Below are 27800 nucleotides of genomic sequence, written 5' to 3'. Positions count from 1 at the left end.
TTTTTTTATTAAAAAAAGTCCCCAAATACACTCCTCAAATACAACAAGTTGTAATTTTTGTAATTTATTTATTTATACTTATACGATTTATACTTATACTTATACGGTGTAAAATTCAAATGTTTTTGATGTATAATTATTTCTCGACTAAGATGTGTAAACCTTTAAAATAAATAATAAATAATAAAATTGAGGTTTGTTTTAAACAATACAAGTAGATACATATGTCCTCCAGTTAAGCAAAGTTTCACAAATGTATATAGTCAATATAGTTGTTTGCATTACCATATTCAAGACACCCGTACCAAACCCATGTACATCTGCATAAACACACATCACGACTATCATCACCAAATCTAACATTTGGCATTTTTGCAGCAACTTTATCAATGATGCATTAGATTCTGATTGATGCTGAATTTCTATTAGTGGTCGTTCATCTGTGACAAATGAGAAAAGCACACATCCCTGTGAACTAGATGAACTTAACCAAATGAAAGTGGCTCCAATTGACATTTTCCATTGTTAGAAACACTGGTGTGAATAATTGGAGCCATTATTGCACACAGACAGCTGAGAGCGGGCGAGACAGACCATCAACAATTTCCTGCCAGTTCGCACAGACAATGCAGAGGTTGTGATTTAGATATTCAGATGGACATTAGTGTGTGGTGAAGAGCTCTCCTGTCACCTGCCTGCCTCTGTTAAGTGAATGCTTGACTAAAAGGCGGTTTATGGCCAGTCACCTCAATAGATCAATCATAACCAATAATACATTTACTTTCAGAATGAGAAATTCAGTTTTTTTACTCTTCTGTGACACGTACTAGCGCATTCAGCTTAGTACATTTACTGTTTAATCATAATGCACGGAAAGCAATGTATTTGCAGTATATGTAGCATATGTATATAGGACCTGTCATTTTTATAAATCGCAGATAGCTCAATAAGTTAAAATTTATTATATATTATTCAGCTGAACTATGACTACAATGCTTACTATATGGTGTCAGTTGCCAAGAAGATGAATTCATTTATAAAATAATAGCATAAAATATACAGAATGATGACACTCAGTTTATGTGTATTTCATTGAGATAGTGACATACAAAAATATAACATGCTTATGGATATGTTGTGGAATAAAGTGTTTGTATTTGATAGAGTCAGTTGACAAGTGAACTTCAAACCAGTCTTTCATCCAGTTTGTCCTCAGCTTTGCTTGTCATCCTGCATTCTCAAAGCCTTTAACAAGAAGTCCTCAACCTGTATGTCAAATATATAAAAAATAAACATTCAGTATATAAGAAACAAAGGACAAAGAACAAAGTAATTAATTAAGCTATTAATTTCATTTTCAATAGTGCAATTGGATTACTGTACTAATTACTCTCTATTGCATTACTTTTAATATTCGATGTTAAATTTTGGTGTAAGAGAAAAGTAAAATTAAATTACAGTAATTAAGTAAAGCATTTCATCCACTGATCATCATTATTTTGTCAAATAAAAACTCCAGCCTGTTAACTGTCAGTGTCCTGGTAGATGGACACTTTTTTATAGCTTTCTTTCTCTAACAAATATTATAGTAATCATCATAAATATATCATTCGAAAACTTAAACACTAGGAATTCATGCTGTGACAACCATTTCTATGCTTCACAGTTAATAATAATAATAATTAACAATAAATGTTTGATTTTTGTTCATTATATACTGTACATTGCAGACCAATTATGTCATTAAAAAAATAACACTCCATTATGATCAGAACCTCACAAATAATCAGAACTGACATTATGCACTTTACATTCGTTTTGCACGCATTTATGCATGAACATAATGATCTTGTTAAGTGTTTAGTTCCTTGTTCTCACCAGTTTGACTTGTCTGTCTCTCTCGTGATCTTCCTCCCACTGACGTCTCTTCGTCAGCATGCGCTGGAGCAGTTTCGAAACATCGATCTCCTCTGTGCCATCCGGCATGCTCTCCGCTCCTTTCCGTCCTCTCATGAGCGCATGCAGGAGTGGAGGCAGATGTTTGTTGAATCTTTCCAGCAGCAGATCCTGGTCTGGGGTCCTCATTAATGTCTTTTCATCACCTTCTGATTCCTCTGGTCTGACCTGCTCATCTGTGCTTTTCTTGCCCATTAAGTGCCCTAAAACAAAAATAGGCTGATTGCTGCTCTGATTTTAAGTAAAATTCATGCTCTTAATATAAATATGACTAAACGTACATGGATTTCATGTGGTTGCAAGTGTGACTGGTCCTATTCCTACCCACTCTGAGCAGGATTCGAACATGCATTCCCTCTAGAATCAGTCGCTAGTGTGCATCTTGAGGCCGGGGAAGCGAGTTTTACTTGAACAGCTCTTTTACTAACTGGCCTCTGTTACACTCACCCCTCTAAACCTCACTCCCTCTCGGGTCACGGCACCAATGTGACTGGTCCTACTCTTACAGCTCAGAGCGGGATTCAAACCAGAGTCACCATCTTAGATGGCGGGCGCACTAACAAGGACACTAAAAACCACACCCTCTAGAATCAGTCGCTAGTGTGCCTCTTGAGGCCGGGGAAGCGAGTTTTACTTGAACAGCTCTTTTACTAACTGGCCTTTGTTACACTCACCCCCCTAAACCTCACTCCCATCCGGGTCACGGCACCAATGTTACTGGTCCTACTCTTACAGCTCAGAGCGGGATTCAAACCAGAGTCACCATCTTAGGAGGCGAGTGCAATAATAAGGACACTAAAAACTGCAGCCTCTAGTGGCAGTCGCTAGTGCGCCTTCTGAGGCTGGGGGAGTGAGGTTTACACACACATCTACTCGATGGCCTCCATTACACAAGCAAAAAGCATAACAATGCAGAATATGAATATCTTGAAAACACAGATATTGAATATAGACTGGTATTAATGTGCAAACAAAATGTAATTTAAGCCAAAATAATTTATAATTCCTTTTATTCATCATGTCAAGATAGACAACATGAGTTCAGTAGCACAGAATGCAGTACATCTCAACAGAATGAATTCAGACTCAAAAACAGAATCAAAAGAACATGTCATATTATACCTGCTTATCTCTTTATTTTTTAACAAATTCATCACACAAACATACAAAAAGCCAGTTGCACACCTCCTATTTTCATCCAATTAAGATACATCTGTTAGTCTGCTCTTGCCATCCCCATGGATCCACTTTCACTCATCAGTCTCAAAGCTTAAGGGACACTTGAGTGTTTTGCAATCACTCCAGATATACATAATACATGCACTTAATAAACTACCACTGGTATGTTTAATCAAGTGGTTTCTATTGTTATGATTGCCTATAGTGGTATTGATTTCATTTACTGTAAATGTAGGCTATACGTTTTTATGGAGATCAAAAGTTCTAGATGTTACATTATAGGTCCTCTAGATCAGCATATTTGTTTCTAAAAAAATACTTATCATTTATTTATTCCACTTTAAAGTTGATATTTTACAGTTTTATTAAATTTTATTTGTTTTAATTTTATTGAAATTTTATTTAATATCTTATATTTTATTACAGCCTGTTATTGTACACATCTTACAACTTATGTGTATACAAAAATACACTTCTTTTTTCAACAAGTACTGTTGTTGCTCATTTGACAAATACTTTGACTTCAATTCTCAACATTCAGTGTTTAAGCACAACAGTGTCTCTAAGCATTTAACAGAATTGTGTATTTAAAAAAGTAACAAATGTAAATGCAGAGTAGGCTTTCTTGTTTCAGATTATTAAAATATGCAGGATAGCTGTTGCGTTATGTAATGTAACATCAATTTAAATGCATTTACTCGGCTCCAAACCATATCCTATAGCTATATATGACCCACACTAATAGGCTATTATTGTTTTGGGTTTGGGGAAAATAAACATAAGATTTTCACTCACCTACAGCCCAGTGATTTCCGCGTGGATAAACTTTTCCAATTGGTTGTGCGTCTGATGCAAACACACCACAGAGTACAAAAACCAGAATCATGGACACCGTTAATCTGTATCTCCACACGAGACACATAACGCCCATATAAGATTCAAGTCCCTTCACCTTTCTTGATAAGTACTCCTGTAACTGCTCCTACAGTTATTGCTAGTAGAGGCCCCAGTAATGGTGAATTTACATAATCAGCTCATTTATATACTCCCGTGACGACGACCACTTACAAAGTGAAAGAAAATGATGCGATAATTTCCTGCGCTATAGAGAGAAATTGTCGTGCCAATGTCTGGATGGTTCGTGTAGGTGTTACGCTGAAAGTTTAATGCCCCCTCCCAGGGGTTCTGCGTCAGAATATTGGTGGGTTAGGCTACTTTATATATAAAACACACACAGAATGTCATGTTGAGCTAACCTGTCATTAACTCAGCCACGGGCTATTATGCTCCCCAACTCCAAGACAGATTAAATGTGAAGTGTCATCGGTATTTCATTAGATGTGGGATAAAAATAACTTGTAAATGCCTCCTTATTGTTTTCTCCTGCAGTTGCTTTATGTCATAGGAAAATGGTGATTAAAAAACAACAACAACAACAACAATAGTTGGCTAATTTAACTGGTCTCCCATTCTGACCAGCTAAATAGTGCCCAAAACTCATGTAAAACCAGCCAACAGTCCAGATAAGGGCAGTGTTGTTTTTATGAATATTGAATTTCCTGGTAATGGACACTGCAGCCTAAATCTGTCAACAGATCTCCAGTTACAAATTTTTTTGTATTATAATACAGATGAATTTAAGACATTATACCAATATTAAGCAGTTTAAGGCAATACATAAAACACTGGTTGGTTCTGCAGAAAGATGAAAAATGAACATATTTTTCTTCACCGTCATCTTCTTCTTGTGTGTGTGTGTGTGTGTGTGTGTGTGTGTGTGTATGTGTGTGTGTGTGTGTGTGTGTGTGTGTGTGTGTGTGTGTGTGTGTGTGTGTGTGTGTGTGTGTGTGTGTGTGTGTGTGTGTGTGTGTGTGTGTGTGTGTGTGTGTGTGTGTGTGTGTGTGTGTGGACCTAAACCCTACATAATGGGGACCTACAAAGATAGGGATTTTCGGGACATTTTTTGTCCCCATGAGGAAAACAGTCATAAATCAAATGTGTTTTTGAATACGTAAAAATGCAGAAAGTCTTCTGTAAGGGTTGTGTTTAGGAGTAGGATAGGAGATATGTAATATACAGTTTGAACAGTATTAAATTAGTATGTCTGTGCGTGGAAAGTGCTCATATACAACGTGAAAAAAAAAATGTGTGCGTGTGTGTGTGTGTGTCTGTGTTTATAATGTATCCCATTGTGGGAAAACCCCATTTAGTGGCATACAAAGGACTGCACACAATTATGAGATAAGGAGTTATGCAAACAGCTACTGTAAAAAAAGGCATTATAGTGAAGAAGGTACATACAACCCTGTCCATCCATGTAAAGTGCTTGGTGCAGATGTATAGTTGGGAGAAGAATTAAGAATTGTTTTGGGCAATAAGCGTGATGAAATTACTTGGCACTTTTCAATAATATCCGCTGTTAATTTCACATCTCTCACCCAGCAAACAATGGCAGAATGGAAGTTCCTGCAAAGCCCACAAGCATGTCATGCCATGGATATAGGACAAGCCTCAATACAATTTAAATAGTGTTAATTACATGGCAAAAACTGTTCATGCCTGCATTCAATGGCACTGAAGGAGAACAAAACCTCCCTAAAAACCTGTATTGTTCTGTAAATCAGAAAGAACAGATGCGCTTTGATGCTTGTGGTTTCACTTGCATGGAAAAACCAACAAGTGAACAATAAGTACATGCAGATGAGGCAATGTGCGTGCTTTTCTGTTAGTTATCATATTGGGATAATATTGAGGGATGTATTTAAAGATATAATATTTCAGGATAATGTGACCCAGATAGCAAAGCCTAAAAGTATGGATAAGACCTCAAAGGCACTGTCAGTTTTGCAAACAGTCCAGCAAAAAGCAGGACGGGCAAGGTGGATTTCTCATGCTGTCGTTTACGTCATCATAATGGCTAACTCATGAAATGAAGTTGAATGTCAAAAGAGAAATGTTAGGTTATAGAATTGAGTGGAATTAATTATTTGAAAAATCTTGAAAATCAAAGTATGTTGCATTAAATGTTTTTTCTTAATGAACTAAAATATTTGCAAGATATAATAGACCAATGTGTCACAATTGGTCTAAAACACACACACACACACACACAAACACACACACACACACATATATATATATATATATATATATATATATATATATATATATATATATATATATATTACCCTGCAACCAATAAAATGTAATTCATGCAAATAAACACAGCATCACTTTCACCACTAGATGGAACTATTTCACTATTTGGTTTCATTCGAAGGTTACCAACCATATTACACTAACTAGTCTGGCCTTTCTGTTGATGAGAGGACTTAGTTTGAGGACAAAAACTTCCATATGGCACTTATAGAATAATAATAATAAAAACGATAATAATAAAAGCCCAGTCACAGCTGATCATGGTAATGTTGATAATAATCTGATTATTTGATTTCATAATGTAAAAAACTGCATTTATTTGCAATATTGCAAATTGCTAGGCCTATATAGACTACATTTAAAATCACAATTAAAAGGACAATTATTAATCAAGATATTACTTGACTAAGCGTATTGCCTCAGGCCTTATAAGCAAACTGAGTAGGCTAACTTTTTCAGATCAGATTAAAGATGAAAAGGTCATGATGTCAACATAACTCTACCCTATAAGACATCCAGGTTAAGTGTCCCTGCATTCGCCATTCTGTTTTGTGTTTTTTCTGCAAATGTTTCTGCATGATTGTGTCCACAAACGGGCTATACACAATTACTTACATAGGCTACATACAGTGTTGGGTAAATTACTCTAAAAAAAGAAATGATTTGCTACTAATTACCCCTTCAAAAGTGTAATTAGATTACTGTACTAATTACTCTCTCTAAAAAGTATTTAATTACTTTTAATTACTAATTACTTTCTAAATCCCATAAAAACATACAAGGATAGACATGAAACTGTTTTAACTCTTCCAAACAAATAGGCTACTATAAAATTGCATGAATTATCCTTAAACTGACCAAACAATTTAAAGGGAGAAGGTTACATAATAAACACTTTTTAACATCAGACAATACATGTTTATGTTAAACCCACTATTAATTTATATAGAATTGTTCTAGTTAATACCAGTCTGATCTCATGACATTTTATAGGCTAGCCTACTTATTTTACAAGGTGGCTAATTCGTACGAATTTGTACGAGTGAGGTAGTAGCCTACGATTTATTCACCTCATAAAATCCATACGAACTGCCGTGAGATCAGATTGGTCTATACACAGTATTTAGCTCAATTACATCAGAAGTAGCCTACCTTTAATTAAATTACAGAAAAATTAAGAGTAATCCATTACTTTACTTTTTCGAAGGAAAAGTCATTAAATTACAGTAACTATTTACTTAGTAATTAGTTACACCTATATTACCTATATATAGTCTATATTAATGTATTTCAATTGCTTACTAGAGACTCCTGTTTACCACACATTGCTGATGTGTCCAGCAAAGACTTCTGGGCATCAGGTTTGATCATGAGCTGAACTGGGTGACTGCACTCAACACAGCAAGTACGGAAATGCATGCTGTCAAGCATTTCAACAGCTGAATATTATAATAAAACTCTTATTCAGTAGGAGCATCTTTAAAAATTAAGACAGGTCTTGAAGATTAACGTTATGAGGAGCGCATAGGTATCACCGCAGGGATTGATGGGTATGTGTCGCACAAACACAATCCACTAAATGTTCCAGGATTTCCCCACTCGCCATAATAAAGTAATTTTAATACGTGGTCGGTGGTCTTGTTTCGATATATGATCTCAGGTCATTAACCAATCGTAGATTTTCTTTATCCAAGTGCGGTAAATGAATTGTTCTTATGAGTCGGATCTTTTCAATGAATCCGTTAAACCGGTTCACATAACCGATCTTTCATCGGACTGGACTCAACCGTCTGAACGAATGTTTCACGATCCAGAGGTCAGAGAATTTCTCGAGTCAGCTCGTCAAAACAAAACCTCAAGTCCCACATTCAAAAAGGATCCGGATTAAGCGAAAAAATACTTTTTGCCAAACACCATAAAAGTTACAAAAAAGATTAGGAAATAGGTTATTCAGCTTGATAGTGTTGCCTTCTGTGAATAGGTTCTAAAATAAATACTTCTGAATCTGAATCAAGGCTGCAACAAACGGCACCAGGACACATAAAATAACACTTTATTTAAAAACGTAATAACCTGTGTCAGAGCATTTAATTTTGCTACGCCGGAAGTACGTATATCACGACGCAATTGCGTCATGACGTAAAAGATTCCCTGAATCATTTTTGTAAATGATCTGTTCAAAAGAGCCGATTTGTTGAATCGTGGCGCTGTGAAAATCGCAAGGGCCTGTGGGATTGACGGTCACAAAAAGCTCAGCTCACTATATTAAAGAAGTGTGAAGTACAAAAAAAGAGATTATATAACGCAAATGTTCGTTCCATACCGAAACCTTTTAGAGACGCGCAACAATATATGGGCAAGCTTCGAGAGAACACTTCCCAATTATTATTTTTTCTGTTAAAAAGAGCGAAGAAATACTCCGCGGTGGGCGAGATATTCGTGGTGGCATCATAGTACGTTCTGGAACTCATATGTTCAATGTTGCACCTTGCAGTATTATTACACGATTTGAGGAATCAATAGCACAGGCGGTCATGTGACTGCGCTTACATCTCGGGGGGGTGGGCAGCAACCTCTCCATGTTACTGCTGTATTCGGCTGGGGGAAAGCCATGCATTCTCGATCATTTTAGAGCAGTGCTGTCATGAGGGCTTCTTGCACCTATGAGCAACGTTTTGCAATGCTTTTTGACAGCACTGCAATGTATTCCTGAGTCCCTCTTTCATGCATACTGATGATGTCTGTCATTCTAGGTTGTGCTGTGCATAGCAGCATTTGGTGGTGCAACAGCAAGAATCATGGCTGGCCTTCTAGCTTTTGATATCTGCCTTTGCTGCCCTGCTGAGAAGAAGAGCCCTCACATGCAAGCTTTTAATTGAGACAAAGCTCTTTCTTACAAAACCCCACAGGTAGGTCGGCATCTGTTCTTTGCTCTTTGAATTGATACTTCTGATAGCTGTCATTGTGGAAGGCCAAGAGGGTTGCTGATAATGGGGTGTAGTGTGGAGACTGGAGAGTATACATTGCATCCATTTATTTACCATAGCATTGCTGCCGTCATGGTTTTCTGGTATGATTGGAGGTTTTCGTTCGCTGGAGTTTGAATCTGTTTTTTTTTTTATGCAATAGCTACATGCATTCATATTTTTCTCATTCCAGAAATCATCAGAAGTGAACCTGCCTGTAAATGATTCAGGGTCCATGGCTAAAGAATCCTCTGGTAGGCCACAACGAACAGCCACCAATGTTTTCTTTATATAACACAAGAAATGATCATCATTTTCTTTGAATATTATTTTTCTAATATTCTATTACAGTAGAAATATCTCCATTTATATTTAAAGTCAACATTAAATCAATATGGACCCAATTTACTTTATTGGTAATAATCCTTTGAGAAAATGCCAATATGTAATAAAAATGTACTAATATATTTATATAAAGTAAATATATTTAAATGATTTTATATCTAATATTTAATCGAAATGATGTAACTTGCTCATCCTGTGAAACGATTTCACTGCTGATGTCATCACTTAGGCCGAGCAAAGCTTTAAAAATAATTTTTTAGGCATTGTGTTTTTATAAACTCGCTTTCGGATTGGCTGCATACTGGTACGTAACGCCCACTTTTCACAATACAGTCGGATATGGATATATATTACAGTACAGTATAAGTATAATACAGTACAGTATAATACAGTACAGTATAATACACAATACAGCCCCAAATTGATAAAATTGAGTCCCGTCCTGGATTTCTTTCTAATGGAATATTGAATATTCAGTCAACAATATTGTTTGTAATAATTAATTATAGTTGGAATATAACTTTATCCATTTTTATTTAAAGTCAACAGGAAATCAAAATGGACCCCATTTACTTTCTTCATGCATGTCTTGCTCATGTTATGATTTTTGGACAAAAACTTCTTTGTACCGTATTTTCCGGACTATAAGTCGCACTGGACTATAAGTCGCATTTATTTAGAAATTTATTTAACAAAATCCAAGACAAAGAAAAAGTTATTTAAACAGACTTTAATTCATTAAAACAGAAGGCATTTAAGTTATTCAGCTACACACAATAGCACAAAGAACAACAGGCTGAATATGTGTCCGGTATGTTGTTAACGTAACACATCAACAGTTAGCTACACAATAGCATATACCTGAGAGTCTGAATAGGATCAAATAAAATAAAAAAAACATAACAAGACAGCGAGTCCAACAGTTATCGGTAAAGCAATTTCACCAAGCTCCCGCGATCTTATTCCACATCACTGAAGAGAGATTTTTTCAGTGGTAAAACTAGCTGTAGTCTAGAGCGCATAGAGCGCTCTCTCGTGGCTGTAGACGGTAATGTCACCCCCAATTTCGGCAAATGATGCATTCACGTCATACCACAAATACATCAAAAACCCGCAAATAATAATCTGGGGCCGTCAGCGATCCTGTGACGAGTAAATCTTGGTAATTTTGATATATAAGTCGCACCTGACTATAAGTCGCAGGACCAGTCAAGGTATGAAAAAAAGTGCGACTTATAGTCCGGAAAATACGGTAATATTAAAGGTGCATAATATTAAGGAGGATCTGTTGACAGAAATGCAATATTATATACATAACCATGTTTTGAGTGGTGTATAAAGACCTTACATAATGAACCGTTATGTTTTTATTACCTTAGAACGAGCCATTTCTATCTACAAACACCGCGGGTCCCCTTACATGTTAAGTCGCCATTTTGCGTCACTATGATTCTACTGTAGCCCTAAATGGACAAACTACTACAGAGCGCGTTTCGTCACTATGTTGTTCTTCGTGCAAAGAAGCTAGCTAAAGTCAGCGAATAAAACAATGACGCAATTATGAACAAGTATCAATCATATTTGCAAAAACATATCGTTTTACTGAAAAATTAAGTAAACATACGTAATTTCTTAATTTATCTTTGAAAAGAAACCTCATTGCTTAACTGGCTAGTCTCTGCTGTCTCATCTCTTCCTGCCGGCCTCCGTAACTTCTGTTGGTTGTAATTCATAACCTCACCACTAGATTCCGCTAAAATGAACACACTGCACCTTTAAATCAAAATGCTGTAACTTGCTTATACTGTGAAATTACTTTACTGCCGATGTCATCACATAGGCTGTGCAACGCTATTGGATAATGCTAACCTATAGCCAAACATTTTGTATTATTAAACTATTTTGTGGCATTGTGTTTTTGTAAACTCTCATTTGGTTTGACTGCATACTGGTACGTATGAATGAATGAAATCTTAATGAATATTGTTTTACATGGATATACATCAGATTAGGGAAGTGCAATAGGTTGCAAATGGAAACTAATTTTGACTTTGAAGAAAAATAACAAAACGGACTTTGCTTTGTGATTCATGAGTTCATAATTTCATGGGCTAGTCTTTCTAGTGTTGGTAATAGCATTTGGTTGGTTTTGACTTTAGTATTTTCTGCTTTGTTACGTGTCTCACTAAAGAGGTTCTTTTTTTATTCTTAATTTCATCATTATTTTTGGGGGATTCTTCAAATATGCCTGAGCCAATAGGATTGAATGTTTCTGTATGCACATGCATGAAAAAAACAACATGCATACATGATTCGACTGCATTCTATCTTCAATCTAGCCAACTCCATCATGGGCCTTTGTTCTCTCAGCAAACGTCCCTCCAGAAGAGCTTCCCTTCTCCCCTTACACCCCTCCTTCCAGTCCCGTCTCATATTCCCTCATTATTACTCCACCTCTCCACTGCCTATTTCTCTCGTCACTCTGTCTTTCTCCTCAAATCTGTTTGTCTTCTTTGGCTGCAGCAGCTGGTTGCAGTCTTGAGCCAGAGTCTCATCCCGCATCCCCCTCCCCCCCACAAGTGCACGCAAAGACAAAAGGCCAGGGCTGCTTGTCAGAACACTGCCCCCTTCCTCCCTGTGCTGCCGTGCATCTGCAGAGGAGAGAGTGACCTATAGAACAGGAACCAGCAGGCTCATAGTGAAGAAAAAAATCACACACATACAGAATGGGGCCTGGCTGGACTGACGTCTTGCATAAGCCTTTCCACGAAGATTCCCGGTAGTAGGGCCGAGGAGAAGCGGGGTAGGGCGAGAGCCTACTTTTTCCCTGTTTGTGTGTCTCTGTGTGTGTGTGTTTTTATACGTGTCACGGCCTTTGTTTTTTCTCTCGTTGGGCAGAGGCTGAACACGGTTGCCCAGGGCTGGAGGATTAGGGGACGAGCAGCTGATTTTAATTGAAAAAGATCCGTGTTTCTCACTGGTTTTCTTGGAAAACACCAGAGGAGGAAGCAGGGACACTGGCTAGAAGAGAGGAACAGGGACCATGGAGAGAGTGAGGGAGAGAGAGAGAGAGGGAGAGGGGAGGCAGAGAAGGAAGTAGAAACAGTCCAGTGCTGCAGAATGGGGTAAAAGCGAGAGGCACAATCAAAAAGAGGTCAGGTACCGAGCCTGTTTAAATTCTACTTGCTGTCTCTGTGTCTTGTTTTCTTCTGTCAGGAAACGGTGCTCATCTTGTGGTTTTGGTTTACACAGTGCTTTTGGTTTTCCTTTGGAATGTGCATCTGCTTTTCAGCTTTTCATTTTTCCTTCTCTCATCCATCTATCCATCCATCCATCCATATAAACCAGCTCTGAGCCTCTGGTGTGCATGTATTTTTCATAAACGTCCTCCATAGTCTGTGTTTCTCAGGCCTAGCGTTTGATTCAGCTCGGCAACATGAATTGCACACGCATTCTGAACACAAACCTGTTCGATAATATTAACACACACTCTAAGCAGGAATATTTTGCAGGAATATTGAAGATTTGATGAAGAAACTGGCAGCTCCTGTGTCTCCTGTGTGGCTGCACTGCAGCACACACATTATGCAGGGTGACCGGAACCGGCTGAAACCGGTTTGAGGCAGACGAGGAGGCTAGGAAACAATACAGTCACTGTGCTACAGGCAGATAGCCGACTGCTTCATGGCAGCCAAAATGGCTAAGGGGTCTTCAGGAGTGATACAGCCCCGAGCAGGGATGTTAGAAAGACAGTCTTTACACACCTTGAGACGATTATGCACGTCAGGGTCGGGAGGCACCCATGAGAACTGAGCAGATATGGTGACCGTGTGTCACTATGTGCTGTTATTCATAGTGGTCACCATCCAGAATGGTCTTTGGCGTGCCGTCCCGTGTCCCTCCTGGTGGATTGTTTCTCGATGGGCCCTGTCTAGTGCAAAAAGTGGATTTTTTTTCCCTCTGCTGTCAGGGAGAAAGGAGGAGGGTGGTGGTGTTTTGTTGTGGAGGTGGTGGAAGGAAGGAAGGAAGGAAGGAAGAAGAGAAGCAAAGCAAGATTGTTTGCTGTAGTTGTCGGAACAACGAGGGTGAGGAGTGGCTCATTTGCATGTTTCCACTTCTATATGTTTGCATGTGTATGTGTGTGTCCACTTTTATTATGTGTGATATTCTCTTTTGTTCAAATAATTGAACTACTGCGTCGTACAGTGGCCTGATTTTAAAGGCCTCAGATAGAAAACAGAGAATCACAGTTGTTTTCCTCTGAGCGGCATCCTCATTTGAAATCAGGCTGCTCAGCTGTTAATGTGTTTAGGCCCCATACTGGCTTTAACAGCTTAATGTCTTTCATTAAATTACTCTTGTCCTTGTGTTATATCTTTTTCTGTCTTTTGTCTGCTGCTCCTCTGCTTACATGCCTTACCACATCGGCTCCATTGTGTGTGGGGAAGGCCGTCTTGGCCCTGCATACCCTGTGCGTGCAGATGTTATTAACTGTAATGGAGGCAGGGCTGCAGTGCTCTTTTCCATTTCAATAAAAGCAGCAGTAGCAGGAGTAATGGGGGGTTGCTAACCCTAGTAGCACAACACCCGTTTATTTTCCCCTTTTTTTCTCTTACCACTTTAAATATGCCAAAATGTTGATGTTCATATGTTGGTTGATTTTTAGTTAGTGCTGGTATTTTAGAATCAACCTTATGGAGGACCAAATCTGTTTTTATTGTTTGTTTTTAGCAAAGTGTATTATTCTGACAATGTGGTCTTCCTAAAATTCTAATTCTTTTTTTAATTTGAAATATTCCTTATTTTATAATTTATGTATTTTAGTCCTTCGTTTATTTTAGTTGTTTTTGTATTATACTAAAATATTTAATTTATCATTAATATCTCTTTTATTTATTGCTTTTATTTTTGCAGATTTGGTCCTGCATACCTAGTACGTTTGCAATAAATGCTTAGCTTTAATAAACAGTGTTCTGTTTTTTTTTTTTTTTTTTTTATGTTCAGATTATCTTTTACATGTTGTATTTGGGGCTTTCTTAATATTTTTCAGTACCTTTATTTACTGGTAGAAAAACTCCTATACAGAATGTCATGTCCAAATAATTCACATATCCTTTCTTATTTACATGTATTTAACTAAATTGGTATCTCAGCAAGAGTTGCTTTTTATGGTATCAACGGATATTAGCATGATAATATAATGATTGTAATGTGCATATATTTTAAATAGTTTTAATGCCTTGAAAAGACATTTTGCACTAGTTGTGGTCATTTTATATATTGCATAGTTCAACACAAGAATATAACGTTAAAGACAAGAATACTGGCATTTTTTTAAATATTTGTAATACAGAGTGTAATATAAAATGACTTTCCCCTTTTTTTTCAAAGGTGTTTAGCTCATTCTTTTAAGACCATGGGCGACATGAAAACCCCAGACTTTGATGATCTACTTGCAGCCTTTGACATTCCTGACATGGTTGATCCCAAGGCTGCCATTGAGTCCGGCCATGATGATCATGAAGGACAACTCAAACACCATGCCCACCATGAAGAGGATTCCCATGTCTCCTCTGGTCCAGATGTTGGGGTTAGTGTTATTGTTAAGAACGTCCGGAATTTTGATACCACTGAACATCTCTCAGAGAAGGATGTACATCCTACTGTCGAAAATGGACTGCACAACGGTTTCTTGCCTGTTTCACCCAACAATAGATACATCAAAGAGAGTGACAAGCTTCAAAAAAGTGAAATCCATGGGATGGCAGGAAATATCTCCACATTCAACCAGTTTAGTCCCATCTCTAGTGCCGAGGAGTTTGATGATGAAGACAAGATTGAAGTAGATGACCCTTCTGACAAACAAAGTAATTCACTATTTAGACCGAACCCTCTAACCAGTCTGAGCACAAAGGCTAAAGAGCCTCGTTCTCAACTCACTAAACCAGATGGTCCATCTAGACCAAGAACAAATGGCAACTACAATCATATGAAAGTTGAGAATAGTAGCACTAATGGCACAGTGGAACACTCAAACCTTTATGACTCTCGAAAACCAAGAAAACCTGAGGAGCCCTCCAAAGAAACCTCCAGATCCCATGAAGCAAATGAGCCTGGAGAACCAGTTGTTGAGTTGAGTGCGACCAACCTCTCCCAAGCCAAGGCCAAATCATCTGCAAAGCTCTCATCCTGCATCGCTGCAATTGCAGCACTCAGTGCAAAGAAAGCTAACACAGAAGCAATGTCTCCAGAATCCCTTGCCACACCTCAAGACTCACCCAGAGAGGCTAAAGAGATCCCTAAGGTTAAAGATAAATCACCAGAGCAGGAGTCAGCTCTGGAGCTTGGCAAGAAGATGCTCTCAAAACAACCTGAGAGTCCTTGCAGTGTTACCAGTGAAAGCAGCAGCAAAGGGTCTCCGGCATCTCCAGCAGGATCCATACCAGTCATTCCCAAAGTCCGCATCAAAACGATCAAGACATCATCAGGGCAGATTAAGAGGACAGTTACCAGAGTCCTGCCCGAGTTTGATCCTGACGTCTTGAAGAAAGGTATTGATTCTTCATCCAATGTTGTCTCTTCTCTGCAGTCCACTCCAATCTCGAATTCTGTTTTCTCATCTCCCACCAGAACAACTTTGCCAACCACAGTATTAGCTACTTCTGGTGGCTCTGCCATTGAGGTAACTAAACAAATGACCATCAAACCCGTGGCCACTGCCTTCTTACCGGTCTCAGCTGTCAAGACGGCAGGCTCCCAAGTAATTAATCTGAAACTTGCCAACAATACAACTGTAAAAGCCACTGTCATACCGGCGGCATCCGTTCAGAGTGCCAGCAGTGCCATCCTCAAAGCTGCTAATGCCATTCAGCAACAAACTGTCATGGTGCCTGCTACCAGCCTAACAAACACCAAACTTGTGCCAAAGACAGTCCACCTAACTAACTTAAATCTCTTGCCTCAAAATCCATCAGCAGCTGAGCTCCACCAGGTCCTTACCAAGTCTCAACAACCCATCAAACAAGCCATTTTGGCCCAACAACAACAACAGAAGAAAGTGTCTCGGGTCCAGGTCCTAACTAGCTCCCAGAGCTCAGTGGTAGAGGCCTTCAATAAGGTTTTGAGTAGCATTAACCCTGTGCCAGTTTATGTACCCAATCTCAGCCCTCCGACTTCTGCCTGTATATCTTTACCAACTCGTGGCTACAAGTGCTTGGAATGCGGGGATTCCTTTGCCCTAGAAAAAAGCCTAACTCAGCATTATGACCGTAGAAGTGTTCGCATTGAGGTCACTTGCAATCACTGCGGCAAAAACCTGGTCTTCTACAACAAGTGTAGCCTTCTGTCACATGCTAGAGGACACAAAGACAAAGGGGTTGTCATGCAGTGTTCACATCTTATCTTAAAGCCAATTCCAGCTGACCAGATGATCCTAGCGCCATCAATTACCTCCACCGCTCCCACCTCTTCAGCCAATCTTGGATCCTCCATTGTGGGAAGTCAAGGGAAGGGAAACCCAACCACAGTGATCTCTGCACCCTCTTCAGCCCCCGTTGTTGCTGCCATGCCACTGGATAAGGACACCTCCAAGGTCTGCAAATCGAATTTGAAGTGCTTGGAGTGTAGTGAGACATTTCAGGAAGAGTCATCTCTTGCAATGCACTACCAGCAGGCTCCCGAGTCAGGTGGACAGGTGGGTGTATGTATTATTTGTGAAGAGTTTTGAGTCTGAGTCCAGGCCAAAACCAGAAGAGGGTAGAGTTCAGTCTTGAGTATTACAACACTGACTTCCTCTTTTATTTACAGAAGTAGTTAAAAGTTGTGTTTAGGAATAGTTCACCCAAAAATAAATTATTTCATTAATTACTCACCCTCATGTCTATACAATCCGTCAGACTTTTGTTCATCTTCGGAACACACATAAACATCTTTTTAATGAAATCTGAGAGCTTTTTGTCCCTCCATAGACAGCTATGCAACTACCACTTTGACGATTTAAAGGGTTCATAAAGATATCGTAAAAGGAATCCATATGAATTGAGCGGTTTAGTCAACATTTTCTGAAGAGACACGATCGCTTTATATGATGAACAGATTGAATTTAGGCTTTTATTCACATAAATATTCATCAACTCACACATCAGTTGTGGTAAACGGAAGCTCAAACATGTTTGCTAGACGTACAAGAACCAATGGGGTTCATTCAAGTGTTTTTCAGCACGTTTGAGCTTCTGCAGGAGGTTTGTTCTCACATATCAAGCATGTTCGGTTGAGCTTCTGTTTATGTTTGCTGATCAATGTTTAAATGTGAATAAAAGCCTACATTTAATCTGTTCATCATATAACCCCTTGAGCCGCAGGGATCCCTGGTGATCCCGAATTTTACATTCAAAAAAATTGTGCATTGTTTTTGAGCTGCTTTATCTCTCTATTAGTAATTGCTAGAGCAATTCTGAGTTTTTCACAGTAAACTGTCAAGTGTTAGCTTTTAAATGATACCTTGGTTTTGTGTATAGTCAGAAGGACTCCTTAGCAACAACCATTTTATTATGGGTATGTCATTTTGCACTCGATTGCCAAAAAGGGGGGCGACTGGTAAGGGGATAAAGTGATGGAGTCTCTTCAGAAAATTTTGATTAAACCACTCAATTCAATTGGAAGTTGCGTTGCTGTCTACGGAGGGACCGAAAGATATTAGATTTAATCAAAAAGATCTTTGTTTGTGTGCCGAAGATGAACGAAACTCTTACGCGTTTGAAACGACATGAGGGTAAGTAATCAATGACAGAATTTTAATTTTTGGGTGAACTTTCCCTTTAAAAGACTTTTTGAACAATTTTATAATTTTAACAATAATAACTTTTCCTTCAACTTAAACAGAAAACCTGCACCATTTGCCAAATGCTACTGCCAAACCAGTGTAGCTTTGCTTCCCATCTGCGGATCCATCAGCACAAGTCTCCATATATCTGCCCTGAATGTGGAGCTATCTGTCGGTCTGTCCATTTTCAGTCCCATGTGACCAAGAACTGCCTGCACTACACACGCAGAGTGGGCTATCGGTTAGTACTGCATTACTGTCTATAACTGTCAAGGCCAAAAACAAGCTCCATGATTCCTTGAAATGGCTTCATTTTTTTGTAAAAGATTGTTTGTTAATTTATTTATGCAAAGCAAATGAATACAAAATGGGTGATTTTTAACCTCAGCCGGAGATCAGCAAAACTGTGTAGTTATTTTCACTGACTACTAGGGGTGTAGCAATGAAGGATGCCACAATATATCACAATTAAAAAATGCAGCAACATACACTTAGGATATGAAAAATTGATTGCAATAAATCATGCATTCTTTTACAAGAAAAAAGTATAATGGGAGTATCGAGTCACAACTTCAATGTCGTGTATTGAACCAAATTGTGAGATGAGTGTATCCACCCCTACTGACCTCATTTTATTCTTATTTCTGAGTTGACTTAAAAGCTCCTATTTATCCATAAAACATGTATTGAAATAAAAAATAAAAAAAGCTGCCTAAGTGTTTAATTGGTTTTGAGTGGAACATGAAATGAGGGCTCGTCATGCTTTCAAAATGGCAATCACAGAGCTATTCACTGTTATTATTCTGCCATTCACCCATTAATGATGCCGCATTAAAGGTGACTGGCATCGATTATTGAAACAAAAAAGACGGTTAGGTTATATTCAAGAGTAACACTTTCTTTTTTTCTTCTTTGGCCATAGCTGTGTTCACTGTAGCATCATCTTCGCTGACGTTGCTGCTCTCAAGTCACACATTCAAGGGTCCCACTGTGAAATCTTCTACAAATGCTCCATCTGCCCCATGGCTTTTAAATCGGCCCCCAGTACACATTCCCACGCCTACACCCAGCATCCAGGAGTTAAAATTGGAGAGCCTAAGTGAGTCATTTCTCTATAAATTTACAGAATTTATAAAATAGTGTGTCCACAATACTTTGTCCAGTTTCTATTTTTCTTTCTTATTGTTTTGAAGGTGGAAACTGTTCTGTTTTTGTTTGTTTTTTGTTTTGTTTTTGAGAAACCACATGGTTAATTAAAGGACAATGTATAAATAGCCAGTCAATATTCCTAAATAAACCCAAATGGGTCATCTGATTTTATATTCTATATATTACTTGACAAATGAGTAAATAATAGACATGAAATAATGATTTGAGTTGAAGTAATTGTATTATGTGAGAAGAAACACTGTGACGTGAAACCCACACAGCTAAGTTTTTCTGGGATAATGGGCTGTTATACAGTTTGAGCAGTCATTATACAACAATATTTGACCTCAGAGTGCTACGATATACCAATCAGAAACAAGTATTTCATAGATCTGTATAATATTGTTTATCGCGGATGATACTATTGGATATTTATGCTTTGTAGATTTGTAGATTGTATTTTCCTATCGTGCAAATGCACGCATGCACTAAACACTGCCATCATTCTGACAAAACAAGCTTGCAGTCTTTTTTAGTAGTAGTAGAGTGGAGAGAAACTCAATAGGTGTGTCAAATCGCTTCGTTTAGAACCCATACACCACTGACCTTTTCAGGTGCAGAAAGAAATTATGCACGGTGGCTTTAATTACTGTGCCCTCTCTTTGAACTCGACCCCCCCCCCCCCCAAATGGCCTGTCAGCACTTTTAATGAAAAGGCCAGATGGTTTGTTTGCACTTCCTGTGTTACCTGTATCTATGTTGGAAACATGATCAGCTGGTTTATTGACAACATGAGTGTTTAATGCAGATGTCAGACACATAAATGACCTGACAAGTTTCCGTATTGCATAATTCCTTCAACACAGCATTTACGCTTTAGACAGAGAATGTTGTTTGTTTTGTTCGGCCTGAGCTATTTAACCTTGTAATGAGAAGTAGAAGTAGTGTACACCTACACTAGTAGGAACAGGCAACCAAATATTTTAGAAAGTACTCTTTTCACTGGTAATGTATTATGTTTTGTTTTGCAGGCTGATCTACAAGTGTTCCATGTGTGACACCGTTTTTACCCAGCAGACTTTGCTCTACACGCACTTTGACCAGCATATATCTAATCAGAAGGTGTCTGTCTTCAAGTGTCCAGATTGTTCGGTGCACTACGCCCAAAAGCAGCTCATGTTGGATCATATTAAAGTAAGGGGGGTAAAATCACATTTTTTTATTAATTGTCATTTGCCATAATAAATTGTATTAACAGGTCATTAAAATATATTTAAATTATATATATATATATATATATATATATATATATATATATATATTATACACATACATACATTTTTAATAAAGTAAATTCATTTAAATTAAAATCTTGAAATTCATTTAAATTTTTTAACAGTTGGCATTTTATTATTATTTAATATTTAATATGAACAATTATAATTTTAAAATATTCATATTAATAAAAAAATATATATAATATTACACTTTTTTTTTCAAGTCCCTGCATGGCACCTTAAAGACCATCGAGGGCCCTCCAAACCTTGGCATCAATCTCCCTCTCAGCTCCAAACCTACTAATTCCATGAGCCTAAATAACAACAACAAGAAGGAGAGTGGCTCTATCAACAGCCTCGAAAAGGGAGAGAAGAATCCAACATCCTCAACAAAGAAGAAAAGTAATGGGACAGACCTTCCCAAAAAAGTCCCATCGTCCGCCTCCTGCCCTGGCTGGACTTGCATGGAGTGCGACCGCTTGTTTACACAGAGAGAAGTCTACATCGCACACATGAAAAGAGAGCATGGGAAGGTAAAATATAATGAGAAACAACTCTAGTAATTATTACAAACTCAGCTCAGAGAGATCCAGGGCTATAGGAACAATCTGAAAAATCTGGAAGACACATTATGAGCTCTAATTGAATGCATGTACATTATTGCACACGTATAGGCATGATTATGATCAATCTTTTTCTTTCTGCTACACCAGCAACTGAAAAAGCATCCATGTCGACAGTGTGAAAAGTCCTTCAGTTCCTCTCACAGTTTATGTAGACACAACCGAATTAAACACAAGGGCCTACGGAAGGTCTACTCATGTCTGTGAGTATCATGTGCTTCTGGACCATCCATTCTTGTTTACACAGTTCTAGGTCCCTCATGCCTGGAGGGGTCCCTCACTTCTGATGCTTAAAACACTTCATTTGACTCTAAAGCTAATTTATGAGTTTTACAAACATTTATGAGTGTCAAACTGATCTCTCTTGGGTTTTCGCAGACATTGTCCAGAACCTAGTCGCACTTTCACCAAAAGACTGCTGCTGGAGAAACACATTCAGTTGATGCATGGCATCAAAGAGACAGAGGCCAAGCTTCCGGCAGATTCCAGCAGCACAGAGGCCACCGTGGGCAAAGAGCAGGTAACCAACAGACAGACTAGCACATTTGCATCTGTATTGCCTGGGAATTTTGCAAGAGCATTAGACAAATGTACACTACTGTTCAAAAGTTTGGAATCAGTAAGATGTTTGTAGTGTTGTCGAAAGAATGTGCTCATCTAGGCTGCATTTGATCAAAAATACAGTAAAAACAGTAATGTTGAACTTGTGAAGTATTATTACAATTTAAAAGAACTGTTTTCTATTTTAGCATATTTTCAAATGTAATCTATTCCTGTGATGGCAAACCTGAATTTTCAGCATCATTAATCCAGGCTTCAGTGTCACATGATTTGCTGCTCAAGAATCATTTATTTTTTAATGTTAAACACATTTATGCTGCTTTATTTTTTAAGCTATGGAAACTGATACATTCTTTGATGAATAGAAGGTTCAAAACAATCACATTTATTTGAAAATGAAATATTTTGATCAATGTAATGCATGCTTGCTAAATAAAAGTATTAATTTCTTTAAAAAAAACTTTGAAACTATAGTGTATATGAACATGTAAATGACCTTATGAAGTCGTAGTCTTTAATGAGAGATGCACAATATATTGGTACCATATTGTATGTTAGATTCTTCTATTTATTTATGATATAGGTCAAAATTGCATATTTAATTGTGCACGCTAATTTTGAGATTCATTAAAATGCTGTGATGCGTTAAAAAACCATTGATTTTAGATTTAAATGTTTTTAAAAAAAAATAATGACTGTCTTAACAAAATACTATATGTATATATTTATATATATGCACACAGTTGTGGTCAGAATTAATGGCACCCCTGGTAAATATGATCAAAGATGGCTGTAAAAAATAAATCTGTATTGTTTATCCTTTTGATCTTTCATTCAAAAATTATGCAAAAATCTAACCTTTCATTGAAGTAAAAGAATTGAAAATGGGGGGAGGGGGATTATTAAATAAATGTTTTTCTCCAAAACACATTGACCACAATTATTGGCACCCCTAGAATTTTTTTACGAGTAAAACATCTCTGAAGTATATTCCCATTAATATTTCCCTTTTTTTAGCACACCAGGTTGACTAGGAAACTGTCTAGCTATGACTTCTTGTTTCACAGGAGTTTAAATATGAGGAAACACAAAGTCCAAAGTCCCTTAATCATCCATTACAATGAGTAAAACCAAAGAATATAGTTCTGATGTGCATCAAAAGATCGTTGAGCATCACAAAATAGAAAGTGGCTGTAAGAAAATAGCTAAAGAATTGAAAATACCCATTTTGACCATCAGGGCAATAATTAAGAAGTTCCAATAAACTAAAGATGTTACGAACCTGCCGTGTGTCTATATTGCACGGTGAGGAGGAAAGTTAGTGGCCAAAGACTCTCCAAGGATCACAGTTACAGAGATTACAGAGTCTTGGGGGTCAGAAGCCTACCAAAAAAAAATCAAACAACCCCTACATCACCACATGTTGTTTGGGATGGATTCAAGTAAAATCCTCCTCGCTCCTCCAAAAATAAACTCCAGCATATTCAGTTGTCAGACACGACTGGAACTTCAAACGGCACAGGGTTCTGTGGTCAGATGAAACTAAAAAAAGAGCTTTTTGGCACCAAACACGTTAGATGGGTTTGGTGCACACAAGGATAAAAAGTACCCCATGTGTACAATTTAATACACCGTTGGATCTTTAATGTTGTGGGCATATTTTTTGCTGGAGGTCCTGGACATCTTGTACATGGCATTGTGGATTCTATCAAATATCAACAAATAAAAAATCAAAACCTGATGGCTTCTGTTAGAAATCTTATAATGGGCCGTGGTTGGATCTTCCATCAGGACAACGATCCAAAACAAACATCAAAATCAACACAAAAATGTGTAACAGCACAAAATGAAGCTTCTGCCATGACCGTCCCAGTTCCCTAACCTGATGAGTGCAGTGAACTGAAGAGAAGAAGCACCAACATGGATCTGGGAATCTGGAGGATCTGGAGAGATTCTGAATGGAGGAATGATCTCTGATCTCTTGTCAGGTGTTCTCCAAACTCATCAGGCATTATTGTAGAAAACTCAGAGCTGTTATCTTGGCAAAAGGAGGTTGCAAAAAGTATTTAATAACAGGGAGCCAGTAATTACGGCCAGCTTTGTTTTGGAGAAAAACATTTATTTCATGTGATTTACCCCCCACTTTTAATTATTTTACTTTTAGCAAATTTTTTGAATGAAAGATCCAAAGGATAAACAATGCAGATTTATTTTTTACAGCCATTTTTGATCATATTTAACAGGGGTGCCAATAATTCTGACCACAACTGTGTGTGTGTGTATATATATATATATAAAGCATCTGCTAAAGGATTAAATGTAAATGTGTGTTTGTGTGTGTGTGTATATATATATATATATATATATATATATATATATATATATATATATAAGCTGGCATCCATCTGGATGAAACTAACATGAACATGAAATTATTATCAGCTTATCATTATCAACTATTAATTAAATGATCAATCATTATCAGTGCATTCTAAATATTTTAGCATTGCATTAAGCATTATTGTTATTTTGTATCCTCAGTTACCCAGTCCTAAACGAAAGCACCACTCTGAAGATGAGGATGCCGAGAGGGAAGAGGAACTGGAGGAGGCCGGAGGGGCCGTGACTCCTGGTAAGAGGTCCAAGAGCTCGTCCTCACAACCTCTAAAGAAGCTAAAGATCAATGTCTTCAAAACACACAAATGCGCCGTGTGTAGCTTCACCACCGAGGACATCGTGAGTTTCCACGAGCACATTCCTCAGCACAAGACCGACGTCTCGTCCTTCCAGTGCCGTGAATGCGGCCTGTGCTACACCTCGCACCACTCCCTGTCCCGACACCTGTTCATCGTGCACAAGATGAAGGAAGCCCAAGGACTCGGACGCCACAACGGTCAGCAGGAGAACACGCCCAACCCAGAGGCCAACGACGGCATCCCAGATACTCAATGTAAAGTATGTTCCAAAACCTTTGAAACGGAGGGAGCCTTAAACACACACATGAGGACACACGGAATGGCCTTCATTAAGTCCAAACGGCTGAGCGCAGCTGAGAAGTAAGAGTGAGGTAGTGCCCCCTAGTGGATGGATGATGGTTTGCAAGGAATTATTTGTTTGTATGTTGTCATAGAGAACGTGTTGTATTCCTTCACTCTGGCCTATTTGTATGCTCATTTGTTGTGCATACGTATACATATATATAAATATACATATATATACAAAATGTATAAATCTATACACACAGAATGTGTGTTTAAAGATGTGTAATATATTAAAAACTGATTTATGTGTATTTAATTATCTATGAGAACACATTTTGTATACTTTATGATAGATGTTTGTATGCGTGTTGGATAGAACTTTTTTATAGATTTTTATTTTATTTTCTATTTTAGACGGTTCTCGTTGTCTTGTGGGAACAGATACTGTCCAAAACAGCTGTGTCAGTCTTGGGATGCACTTTCGGTCCTAATTCCCAAACTGCTGCTAAAAAAAAAGAATGCACAGAATGTCACAGTTACACTTCTCAATGAGACATTTTGCACTCCATAAGGACAATCAGTCCACAACTTACAACACAAGCAGGAAAAGCCGAAAATGGCATTTGACTGAAGATTTGGTCATGGAATTGAGCCTGAAAGCTTCAGTTCTGTCAATTAGTTCTTTAGTTCCATTTAAAGCTACTATAATTTAGCACTACGGAAGAACAAGACATGAAAGTAGTTCTTTAAATTTATATATCTCAGCCACTGCCAAGAGGTTGTGTTGAATCAATATGTGCTTTTTTAACTTTAAAGTGTCGTCACACCTGGACGATTCTCCACACTTAATTTCTTCTCAGGCAGCTTGTTCCAAATCATAACTTAGTACTTGGTTATGATGAGTTATTTTTGGTTGCATTTGCATTTTGTATTATTCACATACTACAGTGGGTCAGCTTTGGTCTGTTATCAAGAACCATATTTCGAATTAATGCCCATTTAATTTTGAGGTTCTTTGGGAAGCTTTTATTTGTCATTTGAATCCAAACCACTTTGCTCTGCAGATATGTGAAAGTATAAATGAAACAAATTCTGAATATGTTCATTTATAAGTTCCTTCCTAGTACGTGACACCCCACTTGTAGTTGTCTCATTCATGGAAACAGTAAATCATAAGTGCTTATATTCTACACATTGTGGTCAAGTGCCTCTGGCGCTCAAAAGCCAAATGTAGATTTGACATTAACGTACTAATGTTTTTTTTTGTTTTGTTTTTTTTAGAGCTGCATGTTATGGAAAATTCTCAAGTATAATGTTCCACTCACTCACATGCTTAGTGTGATAAAAGTGGGGGCGGGGGGAGCAACAAATGCTGCCTTCACTATAAATGAATGTTTTGGTCGAATGTGAATGAGCTGTACAATTTTATTTTGCTTTTTTTTTTACCCCTCCAACTCAACTGTAGCATTTCATTTCAACGTTTCACTTCATGATGAGCTCATTCGTTCTTTTTTTAATTTGTCCTTGATTCCATCTCAAAACGCTGTATTTTTCTCTCATTTTCCTTTAGATATACGAGGATGCATATGTGCATGAGAGAAGCCATTCACAGTGGTTGTTCTGTTTTATAGAAGTTCTTGCTGATGTTCGGTAGACCTTGTTCTATGTTTGTGCAAAAAAACTGTTATCATTAATAAATGATACATAAACAGGAATATTCAGTTCACATTTATTTGTATAGCGCTTTTCACAATACAAATTGTTTTAAAGCAGTTTAGCTTTACAGAAAATGCATGCGTCTTCTACATTACAATTTAGAGTGATCTGTTATCAGAAGGGACTGTGTCCAAGTTATGTATTTCAGAAATGTACATATAAAAAATCACACCGTTAGCTAAAAATCTATTAATTTAAACATTTAATTAATTTAAGGCAGAAACAATGAGCTCATTGAAGTAATGAATACAAGTTTGTAAACGAATGATTAGAATATATAGAAAATGTAGCATTGATGCATGTTGATTTTAGAATATCTTACATGTTTAAAGTGGTATGGAGTTTGTATACTTCAGAAATTCATTCAATCTCATTTGGGCCTATTTTAATTAGCTTGAAAGCATTTTCTTGTTAGCCGCTGGTCTATGTCACCATTGTTACAAGGGAATTAAAAGTCCAGATTCTCAGAATAAGGGACCAGTGTGAAACGTTACGGTTTGATTAATGCGTTCATGTTGGCAGGGGTGACATTGACTATAATGTGACTATAATAAATCACACTGTATCCTAACTCTCAAAATAATGAATTGGTTTGAGTAGGGCAAACTTATATTAAACAAATTAGTTCAATTAAATTAACTTTTCTGAGTTTTTAGAACTTTCTTTTACTTTTGAGTTCACAAAACTAAAACATTTGAAGAAATCTGAATGTTTCATTGTTTTGAGTTTTATGAACTTGTTTCTTTTAATTTAGACTAACTTAAATATAACTGAAACTGGGCTGGGATTTATATTTCCCAGGATGCTTTGCCATGGTACTCGAAAGGAAGAGTAAATGCTAGAAATTAAATGTTATAATATTTTTTTGCAAGATTAATGTTAAGTGGGAGGTTTAGTAGTTTTTTAATGCTTTGCTAATTAAGAAGAGTTTATGTTACAGTATGTTAAATTTTCTATATTGCAGTATTCATTCAGCAATTGTTATGCTATCAAAGCAATAGTATTACCAACAAGTTAGCATTTGCTGAATTAGCTAATTAAAGCTAGACACGTTTCCTGTAATGAAA

At 37.5% G+C, this 27800-nt stretch overlaps 2 protein-coding genes across 7 annotated transcripts; one reads left to right on the top strand and one right to left on the bottom strand.

Annotated features, from left to right (window-relative positions):
* Positions 1–54: 54 nt before the first annotated feature.
* On the bottom strand, positions 55–4327 carry grp (gastrin-releasing peptide). Its single transcript, XM_077194143.1, has 3 exons — positions 3931–4327; positions 1879–2159; positions 55–1266 (listed from the first exon to the last, which is right to left on the bottom strand). Exons 1-3 carry the CDS (start codon positions 4064–4066, stop codon positions 1213–1215), a joined length of 471 nt encoding a protein of 156 aa, XP_077050258.1. The 5' UTR covers positions 4067–4327; the 3' UTR covers positions 55–1212.
* A 4559-nt stretch (positions 4328–8886) lies between these two features.
* On the top strand, positions 8887–26732 carry znf532 (zinc finger protein 532). 6 transcript variants are annotated; one of them, XM_077194123.1, is made up of 10 exons: positions 8887–9203; positions 9454–9514; positions 14997–17298; positions 18486–18667; positions 19349–19525; positions 20607–20769; positions 21077–21385; positions 21566–21678; positions 21854–21995; positions 24578–26732. In XM_077194123.1, exons 3-10 carry the CDS (start codon positions 15022–15024, stop codon positions 25094–25096), a joined length of 3882 nt encoding a protein of 1293 aa, XP_077050238.1. In that variant the 5' UTR covers positions 8887–9203; positions 9454–9514; positions 14997–15021; the 3' UTR covers positions 25097–26732. The 6 variants fall into 6 exon arrangements, with proteins under 6 accessions (XP_077050238.1, XP_077050244.1, XP_077050242.1 ...); XM_077194129.1 differs by lacking the exons at positions 8887–9203; positions 9454–9514 and adding an exon at positions 12243–12408 and having other exon boundaries at positions 14997–15195; positions 15321–17298; XM_077194128.1 differs by lacking the exons at positions 8887–9203; positions 9454–9514 and adding an exon at positions 12495–12759 and having other exon boundaries at positions 14997–15195; positions 15321–17298.
* Positions 26733–27800: the final 1068 nt, after the last annotated feature.

Source organism: Siphateles boraxobius, unplaced genomic scaffold (assembly GCF_051911475.1).
Source record: "Siphateles boraxobius isolate OS27281-9 unplaced genomic scaffold, OSU_SipBor_1 11, whole genome shotgun sequence".
NCBI lineage: Eukaryota > Metazoa > Chordata > Actinopteri > Cypriniformes > Leuciscidae > Siphateles > Siphateles boraxobius.
This window is presented reverse-complemented; position numbering and strand designations above follow the sequence as displayed.